Source organism: Carassius auratus, chromosome 32 (genome assembly GCF_003368295.1).
Source record: "Carassius auratus strain Wakin chromosome 32, ASM336829v1, whole genome shotgun sequence".
NCBI lineage: Eukaryota > Metazoa > Chordata > Actinopteri > Cypriniformes > Cyprinidae > Carassius > Carassius auratus.
The window spans coordinates 7739792-7752731 of record NC_039274.1 but is presented as its reverse complement, the minus strand read 5'-3'; the positions used below and the strand labels follow the sequence as shown (position 1 = coordinate 7752731).

Here is a 12940-nt window from a genome sequence, read left to right as displayed (position 1 = left end):
GTGTGATGACTGGAGACTGTAGTACTTGAGGGATTACATCGATGAAATGCTCAAAGGTCAGAATCAATATAGAAATTTATGCTTTCTATGTTTAAATGGTTTACCAGGGGTTCTCAACAAGGAGGCCAGAACAAGCTTATCTATCTATCTATCTATCTATCTATCTATCTATCTATCTATCTATCTATCTATATATATAATATAATATGACTGTTTCTATCTATCTATCTATCTGATGTTTCTATCTATCTATCTATCTATCTATCTGACTGTTTCTATCTATCTATCTACTATCTATCTATCTATCTATCTATCTATCTATCTATCTATCTATATATCTATCTGACTGTTTCTATCTATCTATCTATCTATCTATCTATCTATCTATCTGACTGTTTCTATCTATCTATCTATCTATCTATCTATCTATCTATATATATATATGACTGTTTCTATCTATCTATCTATCTGACTGTTTCTATCTATCTATCTATCTATCTGACTGTTTCTATCTATCTATCTATCTGACTGTTTCTATCTATCTATCTATCTATCTATCTATCTATCTATCTATCTATCTATCTATCTATCTATCTATCTATCTGACTGTTTCTATCTATCTATCTATCTATCTGACTGTTTCTATCTATCTATCTATCTATCTATCTATATATCTATCTGACTGTTTCTATCTATCTATCTATCTATCTATCTATCTATCTATCTATCTATCTATCTGACTGTTTCTATCTATCTATCTATCTATCTATCTATCTGACTGTTTCTATCTATCTATCTATCTATCTATCTATCTATCTATCCATCCTTCGGATGAGACGTTAAACCTAGGTCCTGACTCTCTGTGGTCATTAAAAATCCCAGGATGTCTTTCGAAAAGAGTAGAGGTGTGACCTCGGCATCCTGGCTCAATTTGCCCATTGGCCTCTGACCATCATGGCCTCCTAACAATCCCCATATCTGCTGATTGGCTTCATCACTCTGTCTCCTCTCCATCAGTAAGCTGGTGTGTGGTGAGAGTTCTGGTGCACTATGGCTGCCGCCATCATCCAGGTGGATGCTGCACACTGGTGGTGGATGAGGAGATACCCCCTGTCTATGTAAAGCGCTTTGAGTGTCTAGAAAAGCGCTATATAAATGTAAGGAATTATTAATTATTAATTATCTATCTATCTATCTATCCATCTATATATCTATCTATCTATCTATCTATACACACACACACACACTCAGTGGCCACTTTATTAGGTACACCTGTTGATTTCAGAGTTCAGAGGAGAATGAGCAGACTGATTAGAGATGATAGAAACCAAGGTATGCTGAATACCATCTCTGGTGGGCTACAGCAGCAGAAGACCACGCTGGGTCCCGCTCCTGTCAGCTAAGAACAGGAAACAAAGGCTACAATTCACACAGACCCACCAAAACTGGACAATAGAACATTGGGAAAACGTTGGTCTGACTCTCGATTTCTGTTGCAACATTCAGATGGTAGAGTTAGAATTTGGCATAAATTTTAAATGCCACAGCCTACCTGAGTATTGTTGCTGACCATGCCCATCACTTTATGCCAGTTTACATTTTCCGATGGTTACTTCCAGCAGGACAATGCACCATGTCACAAAGCTCAAATAATCTCTGACTGGTTTCTTGAACATGACAATGAATTGATTTTACTCAAATGACCTCCACAGTCACCATATCTCAATCCAATCGAGCACCTTTGAGATGTGGTGGAACGGGATATTTGCATCATGGATGTGCAGCCGACAAATCTGCAGTAAGTGAATGATGCTATCATGTCAATATGGCCCAAAATCTCTGTTTCCAACACATTATTGAATCTATGCCACAAATAATTAATGCAGTTCTGAAGGCAAAAAGGGGTTCCCAACCCAGTACTAGCAAGGTGTACCTAATAAAGTGGCCAGTGTGTGTATGTGTAAACAGTACAGACCAAAAGTTTGGTCTTTATTTTAATGAATATGAACATTGTAGATTCACACTGAAGGCATCAAAACTATGAATTAACACATGTGGAATTATATATGGAATTATATACATAACAAAAAGTGTGAAACAACTGAAAATATGTCATATTGTAGGTTCTTCAAAGTAGCCACCTTTTGCTTTGATTACTGCTTTGCACACTCTTGGCATTCTCTTGATGAGCTTCAAGAGGTAGTCACCTGAAATGGTCTTCCAACAGTCTTGAAGGAGTTCCCCGAGAGATGCTTAGCACTTGTTGGCCTTTTGCCTTCTGTCTGCGGTCCAGCTCACCCCTAAACCATCTGGATTGGTTCAGGTCCGGTGACTGTGGAGGCCGGTCATCTGGCGCAGCACCCCATCACTCTCCTTCTTGGTCAAATAGCTCTTGATGCCTTCAGCGTGACTCTACAATTTTATAGTCATCAAAATAAAGAAAACTCTTTGAATGAGAAGGTGTGTCCAAACTTTTAGTCTGTACTGTATATCAGTATATAAAATGTCATTAAGATGCCATAAATACAAAAAGGAATCATAATGAAATTATCAAATTGAACTCATAGTTATTTTCTCCCCTCAAATACATTTTTATAAATAAAAAAAACTGAATCTTATAGAATCATGTTTGATTCATTTCAACACTCTCTGTTTCTGTTAATAAAAACATTTGAAAACAGTCATCATTGTCATATAAATGCATATAAATGTCATTGAATTATCAGAGGAAATCTCTTAACCATTATAATGGTTATGAATGGACTATGAATATTGAGTTGGCAAATGGGAGGGATTTTAATCAAAAACTTTGAGAACTAATGTCTTAGAACAGACAGGATAAATTGAGCAATTCCAACTGATTCATAAAAAAATTCTGAACATGCAAATCAAAATTTATGGAAACTTGATTACAGACTGACTGATATTTATAAAAATTAAAAAGGCTTCCTTCCAAGCACAAAAGTTCTAGCTCCAAATCATAATTCCTCTCATACGTTGATAAATAAAGTCTATATAAACCACTTAAAAGAACCTTTTTGTTTGCTTGTTTTTTTTCATTCAGCGGTTAAAGATGGAGTTGAAATGTGAAAGGCTACACAGCTTGGTCATTGCTTGACAAGTTTGAATGGGAGGAGGGCTAGTCCGAAAGATTTGGCCTGTACTATGTGGACTTTGTACGTGGAAATAACTTTTTATTTCATCTTTTGCGTCAAAAGAGTAACAAGACGAGTCTAATTATTTTAGTGGCAATCTGTGATAAATAATATATGATGTCTTTATAATATGTCCCAGTTTACATCTTATGAATTTAAGTTGGATAATGTTTACCACAGATTTAAAGCTGGAAAAGAAAGGCACTGGAAACATGCACCTCAAGCAACCAGCTCCTTGCGGCAGGTTAGTGTAACTGTTGCTGACTTCTCTCCCATGATGAGCAGCACAGGCAGAAGTGATCTAGCTGGGACGAAGAAAAGGAAATTCTGTCACAAATGACATTTTCTATTTATAGCCAAGCATAAAATTATATGGTAACTTTCTAACAGGAATTATCTTTTGTTTGCCCTTTCAGCTAGAAGAAAATCCAAGGAAAATAAGGAACATGCAGATATGCCAAAGGTTTGGCCTGTGCATGATGAAGTTTAGGTTCAGAGCTCAGGATGTCATGTTTCATGTTTCTGTTCAGTGCTAGTGCTATTTTCAAATACCTTTATGTTTTCACTGAATGCATCTTTTATTAGTTGTCACTGACTCACCTTTATTTTTTTCTCCAGATCCACATATCAGCCACATGAAGATGGTCACAGAGATTGACGTCCCCACCGTGTGCACGCTCTGCATTCTCCTCACTGCAGTCTTTCTCATGTTCCTGCTTAGAGCACAATTATTAAAACAGACTGCTTCACATTTACACAACTATATATATTTTTCACATCGCATGTGTCAGAAAATTTCTTTTTTATTAATTATTATTAATAATGATGACATGCTGAGACTTGTTTACAATGTAACGTTACATACATTACAGAATAAGAACCACATGTATGAGAACTGTGCTTCTTAATAAAGTTTGAAAGCCTGCCGTTATATCTGTTTTGTTATATTAATGCGTCTACCTCGGTAACGCTAGCAAAACTGTCCGTTATATTTTGTCGCGCCTCCGCGCCGGTAGACGTCGCTGTTCTCATCCGCCATGCGGACAGCGACGCGACTGAACCACTGACGCTCGCCGTAGCGGGGATTTGATTGGCTGAGCGGAAAGCCGCGGTAGAAACTTTAGCTCTGTGCTGTTTGATGATCTCTCGTGCTGTGGTTGGTGTTGAAGTTTCGTCTTTTGACAACACATATTCAGTAAGTTCGATGGACCGCATTGATATTCAGCTTTTCACTAAAAATTACAGTGTCATCGGTTGAGTTTAACGTCCAGACATGGGTGAAACAGAGGGGCGAATGTGCGGGATTGACACAGTCTGGCGCCAAACTGCTGTGACAGTACCAATACAACTCTCCTTTACGATTAAATATCCGTTCAATTCGACAACTAAACTATGATTGTATGGGTGCTAATACTAGGGTGAACTCCCATAATTAAATTATGTGAATTTTGTACCGTTTATGTACTTTCCCGACAATTATGAGGCAATGACATTGTTTGGACGAATACAGCGTGCAACGGGTAACGTTAACGTAACTTACGCGACCTTCTTCTGAAACATGCAAAAATGTGTTTCTTTTTAGCATTGAAGTTATTGTTCAACAGTTTAAGAGACTAAAACGCTTATCTGCGACAGTACAAAGACATGAATAAAATAAATGCTGAGGCAATTTATGATTGACTTCTGTTTGTAAACAAGTCGCTTTACAGAAGAAAGATAGCAGGTTGTTTTTTAAAACTGTAATTTAACGTTACATTAAAATATTATTAATGCCAAATAATTTACAAAGTACCGGATTTATTTGAAATATTATAAATACATTTATTTTATCATTTAAAAATATATTTTAATAAGATTTTAATATGAAATGTTGTTTAATATTTGACCGCGGATCCCGGGAAAACCTAGAGTTTAGACGACGATGATAACTGCTGTTTGTGTATTTTGTCACTGATCATATGGATACTGTTAAACTGTAGGTATTCGTGTTCAGAAACAGCCAGGGAACTTAATTTATGTCAACAGCACTGAAAGTAGAATGAAATTGTATTTATGTTGTAGGATTGATTAAATGCTCCTGTCCCTACAGGATCCCATGCACAATGCTTGATCCGTTTGACATCCCAGATTATGAGCACACAGAGGATGAGAGGTTCCCTCCTCTCCCCCCTCCATCATCGCCTGGTCAGAGAGACATCGAGGAGGATCCTTTTGGCAATGGAGAAGGTCTGTTTTTCAAAAATCTTGAGCTGTGAGCTGTTCCAATTCCTCGTCCTGCTGTCTCATGCTGCTTAATCAGTGCTGTTTATACTGTACATAGAAGAATCTTCTGTGGAGTTATATCTCACATTGGGATCAAACCCTTACTGTTTCATGTTTAGGTGAGGAGGAAGGAGAAGTGTCAAAACTCGCAGAAGTGCCAGTGGCAAAAAGACGAACAGTGCAGAGGCCTCGGCCTAAACTGGATGCAAACAGGTACAGGACCAGATGGTAGTTAATTGATAATGAATAAAATAATAATTAGTTTGTTTTAGCGGACAGACTATGATTGAGTTAACGTCCTATTTTACCTGCGTACATACAGTTTACTCCCATAAAGCAATATATACTATACAGCAATTATTGGCTGCATGATTGTTTATATTAACTATATTATTGCACAGTTGTGTATATAAAGTTGGATATATATATAATATCCAAATTTATCTATCTGCATACTAGGGTTATGCAGAACAATTAATCGATCGTCGATTAATCCTTGACCAGAGACGCAATCGATTAAAGCTATCGATGGTCAATTAACCAGTTTAATTTTGGGTTGAGTGCAGCCAATGGCCAAAACATGTGCGAGCGGCTGTGATGGAATATAAATGCATCATCATTCATTCTTAATGTACAACTTAAGCTTTTAATGTGATTGAAACTTTAAAAGTACATTAAAATAGAAACCACACAAAGTTCTTCAACATCCTTGTCTTGCCGGTGACTGTGTGCTGCTGCAATAGACACATTTTACTGCATTAAGGTTAACGATTAATCTATTAATTGATGATTAAACAACGATCGAGCATGGAAATGTTGAAAATTTACATCCCTACTGCATTCATATAGTACATGCAAGAAAAGTGGTATATTATCTATATTATCACCCAGCTCTTTATATAGCTCTAATATGCTATATAGCATGTTTAAACTGCTGTATTACTTGCTTCGTCACAATTTAAATTTTTATTACCAAGTAATTACGATATTATAAACATTAGCCTCATGATTATAACTGCTTTGAAACAGTGTTTATTGTGAGAAGTGCTATAAATAAATTTGACTCGTCTTGAGTCTTCTCCAGTGTGTAAAGTTCACCTCTTCCATCTCTTCTCTCCTTTAGGTTGATTTCTGAGAAGGGTCTTCCAGCTTTGCGTACTTTATTTGATGATGTTAAGTTCAAAGGCAAAGGGCACGAGGTAATGGCTCATTTTTTACTTTTTGTGCGAAATATTGAAATACTCCTGAATTCATTTTATTTGATTATAGATTCTGTTGTTCCAGCATTTATGTATATAAATGAATCGATGTGATCTATAAATATAGTTGTCAGTGCTCACCCTCTTCATTCATTTCTGATCCAGGCAGAGAATCTGAAGCTCCTCTTGAAGAAAATGGAGAACTGGGCCCATCGCCTGTATCCTAAAATGCAGTTTGAGGAGTTCATTGATAAAGTGGAGAGTCTGGGAAATAAAAAAGAAGTTCAGGTAAGATGTCTGACATGAAAAATAAAATAAAAAATTCTTGAGGAATATTCAAGATAAAATAGGTTGTTTTAAGGTTACTTAAATTAAAAGTTGTTATATTTTTCAGAGCGTTCTCTATGTTAAAATTGATGGCTTTCAACTACACTGTAATGTTGAACGGCTATAATTTATGGCTAAAATTGAGGTGGACATGCATTTAATAGACATCAATAGCAGTATTGGTCTCAAAAGTACTGGCCTTGGTTAATAATAAGCTACTTATTAAAGAAATGCCATTAAACATATTTAAACTAGTACACCACTAGTACATTTGGAACTAATCAGGTAGCCCTGTCAAAGGCTGTTGCGCCATGTATCAGTTTTTTTTCTTGATGACCACCATGATTGCCATGTTTTTAACGTTAAATTTGTGCTTTAAGAACAGAACATAGGAATTAAAGCACATTAAACCTCATTACCTCATTAAAAAAACTCTCAGTTTGTGATATTGTACATCCTTCGTGGAAGTTGTCTGCATGTCTTCGTTAACACTGTCCTTTGTTTCTCCATTAGACCTGTCTGAAACGAATTCGATTGGACATGCCAATAACACATGAGGACTACGTTGGTAATGATATGTTTCAACTTTTGACTGTCTTACAGTACTATTGAATGCAGCAGGTACAAATTAATCGACTTTCTACTTCCCTTCAGAGGAGGGTGAGGGTCGAGTACTGGAAGAGTCTGATCCAGCTGGAGAGGAAGGTTTCCCTGAAGATCCGTTTGTCCATTCTACTCCTGCTCCAGCCTCTCTCACTGAGGAACAGCAGCGGCGCATAGAGCTCAACAAACGGCTGGCTCTGGAGAGGAGACTTGCCAAGCAGAAACAGTTAGGTGTGTGGAGTCATTAAATCACCATCATCTGAGTGTTGTTGTTTTTTTGTGGTGTGTTATGATTCGAATGAAAGTTCTCTCTAGTCCTGGGTCCACTGTCATGCATATAGATTCAGCTGCTTCTATCTAATTTTTTATCACTATTTGATACACTCTTCTCCCCCCAGAATCCTCTCAGAATTCCATCCAGGATGCAGATGAACCATCAACCAGTATTTCAGGACAGTACCTCAGTCAAGAGAGTCAGGCCACTCTGGAGCAGAGCACCTCAGCACAAACGCCACTCAAACAGAAGTCAGCTGCTCCTCACAATTCCCCTTTATATGATAATGAGTGTGCTAGTCCACTTCCGAATGGCATAGTTGATGATGATGATAGCAATTGAACCAATCCTCCCCTTTTGTACCAAGAGGACTAAGAATAAATTAAGAGTTTTTTGGGAAGGGCAACTTAAATCAGTTGGGGTTTTTCCACAATTAACCTTTATAAATTCTTCCCAGTCATATGCCGAACATCTTTTGCAGCTCATTGGCATTTTTTGAAACGCCAACCTAGGGCTTGGTCACCACTAATGATCTTATACACACATTAATCTAGTTCAGCGTGCTTGCATTTTGTCATATCTTTTATCCTCTGTGAGGATTTTGAAATGTATTTGCTCATATTCAAAAGATTTCTTATCATTTTACTCTCAGGTTCACAGTAAGATCAGTGTGAACCTGAGAATAAAATCACCACTTTCTGATTATTGGCTAGATATTATTATAATGTCCTAATGTTAGCACACAATACTAGAGGACAAAGAGAGCTTTTAAGGTTGACCCATTCCCTATTTTTTTTTTTTTTTGAAAATGTCAGTTTGTCATCACCTTCTAATGTTTCTGTCAGTTACGTTTATCCCTGTTCTTTTATTTCAGTGTCAATTTTTCTGAATAAAAATGTAGAAAACCATTACGTGACATTATTTGTGTAGATGTATATTTTGAAGAACACAACTTTTACAATCTGATGAATCAATGTGAAACCGGGCCTAAGCATCAAATACTAATTGACTAAGGATCACACACTGCCATACTTGTAGGTCGTTCAGAACACAAAATAAATATGCACCTTGTTAGGAGGCAAATGGGAAATTAAAATGTAACAGTTTTAGTTTTTTTGCTCAAGACTAATTCTGTGAAACTCTTTAATTTTAAATTGGGGCAAAAGTTGTGTAGAGTATTCCTGCCTTAAGTGGAGATGAGTAAGTGTCTTGCACATTGATTCTGTAGCATCATAGAATAAAAAAAAATGTGGATCATAAACACATTACATAAAAATAAATGTTATTTCTAAAAATATTAATAAAAGCAATAACAGTGCAGACATCTGTGAAATCTATAAGCTTTCTTCAAATATTTCTTACAAACTTTTTTATTCCTTTTTTTTTTTTATTTTTTAAGTTGACTCATGATGTCAGAGGATGTAACAGACACATATCTATGACAGTCCAAATAAAGGTGCCACAAACAATGTGACTTTTGCTGTTTGCTGAGAATGTACTTACTGTAACATGGTCAAAGCAGTAAAATGTATGAGATCCAGTGCCGGTACAAGTGCTGATCTTGTCAGGATATCTCTGCAATATCCCACTCGCACCTTCCATCTCCATCGACACTGACCACCTGACCCTCTCGATTCTCCCTTCAAACCATACCTGTGTGAATATATAAGTGTTACACCAGCTCAAAATCAATCATCATGTCCACATTATATGCAGGAGCTATTTTTAGAATATAGGATCTATTAACTTTCTATTCATCAAAGCCAGACAGCACAACTGTTTTCAACACTGGTAATAATAAGAAATGCTTCTTTAGAACCAAATCAGCATATTGGAATGATTTCTGAAGGATCATGTGACACTGAAGACTGGAGTAAAGACTGCTGAAAATTCTACTTTCCACAGAAGTAAATTACATTTTAAAATGTATTAAAATAGAAAGCATTATTTTAAATTTATACTATACAATATTACTGTTTTAATGTATTTTTTATTAAAAAAGCAGCCTTGGTGAACATAAGAGTGTGCATAGTAGTGTACACTTCTCATTTTCTTTGGTCCAAACACTAAATAATATTCCATAAGAAGGTCATCAAAGTGCATTAGTCATTGGCTGGGTGGTCATGATGTTTCTCATTATCATGTTCACCAGGGGTTCCTGAGGATCCTCAGCCAGAGCTCTGTTTGACCTAGTTTAAGCAACGCAGACACGCATAATTATACATGCATGTATCTATCTATCTCTGATCATACTGATAATATGATAATTCTATTGTATTTATTTATTTTGGTTCTGTCTTTATTTAGACACACAATACTGTTATTCAGTACTTTCATTCAGCAAGAATGAATTTAACTAACCAAAAGTAAGAGTTAAGGCGTTTAAAATGTAAAAAAATATTTCTCTTTTCAAATAAACGCAGGATGATTTAGTGGTCTTTTGGCATCTCCCTGTGGCCCTGTGTGGTATCACATCTTCATTTGCAATAATTTGTATTAAAAACAAAAATATTTTTAAACAAATATTTTTTTCCTTGCATGGCTTTGGTTGTTGCACTATATACATATATTGTAAGTTATAAAAATTAAAAGTTTTTTATACTATTGCAAATAAGTACAAAATAATGGTGTGGAGGGGTATAGGCAGGCACCATTATGTCAGTTGTGTATTAAGTGTCAAAGGGAGACCCAAAGACTGTGAAAACCCCTGCTCTATAGTCTATTAATCTCAAAGTTAACAATTAATAAAAATAAAGTTTAATACTGGACAGCCAGGACCTTGTACGCCATTTGTCCTGAGACTGGCCCTTGTCTCTGGGGCAGTAGCAGTATTGCTGAAACTCATTGGCAGTCAGCACACAATCATGGCGAGGGTCCTTCAGTAAAGCACGCAGTCTGTTAATAGTGCCTGTGCAAGACAAAACAAAATGCAACTATGAAAGCAACTTGTAGAACTTACCCTTCCAATTTTCCTGAAGGAATTTTCCTATTTTATTCACACCCAATACTAGAAATGATACTAGGCTTAATTAATAATAAGTAAATCTGATGTCAAAAATTATATTTGAGGGGTTGACCCGCATCCACGGGTGTGCTGAACAGTCTGGTAGGCTATCTGGCTATCTTTTTTCTTTTTTTTAATGATACATTTAATTGATGAAAAAAAGTCAAAAAGGGGCAAGATTGTCAGAATTTAACCACGTGATTTTTTTCTTTAATCATGTACTGCATTGCGGTGCACTTCAGATTAAAATTATTTTGACAAAGGTGTGTTATTCAAGTTGTGACATCCGCAACCTTGCAGTACTTTAACAATGTTTTACTTATATTCTACAAACTTATAACAATTCAAATGTTTAACATTTTTAATAAGAAATCCCTAGATCAAACCATACAGTAATTTGTATAATTTCATTTAAAAAATAAAAGTAAATTGCTGTTGCTGATTAAAGACAGCAACTGATTCTGTGTTTTATTAACAAATGTGGTGAAGTCATTACATAAATGACATTTACAACACAGCTGTTTAAATATAAAAGTAATGATCATGTAAAAAAAAAAAAAAACAGGTGAAAGCTACACAAGTATAGGCAGTGTTGGGTATAGTTACTTTGGAAAGTAGTTAGTTCGGTTACAACGTTAGCATCAATTAAAAGTAATCAGTTATGATACAGCGTTACCTATTCATAAAAGTAACGCGTTAGAGTACTCATGCGTTACCAAAAATTAAAAGCCGTTTGCAGCGGCTCACACACGACAGACACAGCCCCCAGCCCCTTTAAATGCACCTAGAAGTCGTGACTCCCGACAATGAATAACGTCAGTCATCCGACTAAATTAACACTGCAGGATAACAATAACAGGAAAGACAGTCAGCAATCGGCTATTCCACATGGCGTTTTATTTATTTATTATCACAGAACATATTATTAATCAAAATTCGCACCTAACGTTACCCAGCCCGGGTAGCCTAGGCTACTGTATATTATGAGCACCACAAGATAACTCCTGATTTTTCATTAACTTTAAATAATGCAGTTATCAAAGTACAAGTATGCTTACTTGTAAACACAACCTTAAACAGGCTTGCAGATTTAAATCCATTTAGAAATGATGAAGTCCTCTTACATTTACTCTTCAAAGTAGTGATTAAAACGTAGCGTTAAATTTGAGGTAGAATTTTTGGCGGTCCACAGAAGCTTTTCACCAAAGCAGAGTGTGCATTTTACCGTTATGTTATTTTCTTTTTCGTTGACAAATTGAAAATAATGTGCGTACTTCCATAAACCAAACGCTGTTCTCTCTGCTATCTTGCCGGGAGTTCGGGAAAAAAAAGAAAACCCACACACACACACACACAGGGTCAGGCGTAGGGCACAGACGTATCACAGCCATTGACTTTACGATCACAGAGCTTCGGCTCCGCTGATACATCCGCAGGTGGCACAGTAGACTTAGGCATACTGTTTGACAAAAAGCAGGCTGCAGTCGGGATTTTCCTTTCCTTAAAATAACGGATTACTTTTTTTTTTAAAATAACGAAGTTACTGATTACTTACGCACGGAACTAACGCGTTAAGTTACAAATTTCAGGAAAAAAGTAATTAGAGTACTCTAACGCGTTACTTTGTAACGCGTTACCCACAACACTGAGTATAGGTGTTTAAGGATGGGCCTATCAACACAAGCAAACATATGTCATAGGATTTCTGTGGTAAGTAATATCTCTTATAGATCTTGATTGGCTCAATGACTCTCTCTCTCCTCTCCACCTGTAGCTGGTGTGTGGTGAGCGCACTGGCACCATTGTCCTGTGGCAGCAGTCTCATCATCCAGGTGGATGCTGCCAAAGTCCTTTCAGGCAAGTCGTGCCACTCGGCCGCCATCTTCATCTTGGCAACGCCTCCGGGCAGCTATTTCAGACTAACAAGACCAGGCTGCTATCTAAATGAATGGGCATTGAGTCAGAACTGCACTTCCACTGGTCAACGGGACACAAAACTGCATGTATAGAAACAGCAGTAAAATATGATAAAAATCGTTGAAAAATTTTGATGACTTTGCCCCAAAATAAGGTTTAAAACGACTTTTATCCCCACAGGTTATACCTTTGCTACGCA

The 12940-nt window shown here is 36.6% G+C and overlaps 1 protein-coding gene and 1 long non-coding RNA gene across 2 annotated transcripts; both read left to right on the top strand.

Annotated features, from left to right (window-relative positions):
• The first annotated feature begins 3086 nt into the window (after positions 1 to 3086).
• On the top strand, positions 3087 to 3650 carry LOC113052483 (uncharacterized). Its single transcript, XR_003277037.1, has 3 exons — positions 3087 to 3176; positions 3336 to 3399; positions 3572 to 3650. It is a non-coding gene; the product is annotated as an uncharacterized LOC113052483 (long non-coding RNA).
• Positions 3651 to 4290: 640 nt separating this feature from the next.
• Positions 4291 to 8731, top strand: LOC113051505 (TIMELESS-interacting protein-like). The gene is made up of 8 exons (XM_026215333.1): positions 4291 to 4350; positions 5245 to 5381; positions 5537 to 5630; positions 6541 to 6616; positions 6782 to 6904; positions 7457 to 7511; positions 7598 to 7777; positions 7945 to 8731. Exons 2-8 carry the CDS (start codon positions 5258 to 5260, stop codon positions 8160 to 8162), a joined length of 870 nt encoding a protein of 289 aa, XP_026071118.1. The 5' UTR covers positions 4291 to 4350; positions 5245 to 5257; the 3' UTR covers positions 8163 to 8731.
• Positions 8732 to 12940: the final 4209 nt, after the last annotated feature.

Excerpts from the sequence above, each read along its gene's own strand:
- LOC113051505 (XM_026215333.1), top strand. The coding sequence starts at position 5,258 with ATGCTTGATCCGTTTGACATCCCAGATTATGAGCACACAGAGGATGAG. Across the intron at positions 5,631-6,540 it reads CCTAAACTGGATGCAAACAG|GTTGATTTCTGAGAAGGGTC; the intron begins GTACAGGACCAG and ends TCTCTCCTTTAG. Across the intron at positions 7,512-7,597 it reads AACACATGAGGACTACGTTG|AGGAGGGTGAGGGTCGAGTA; the intron begins GTAATGATATGT and ends ACTTCCCTTCAG.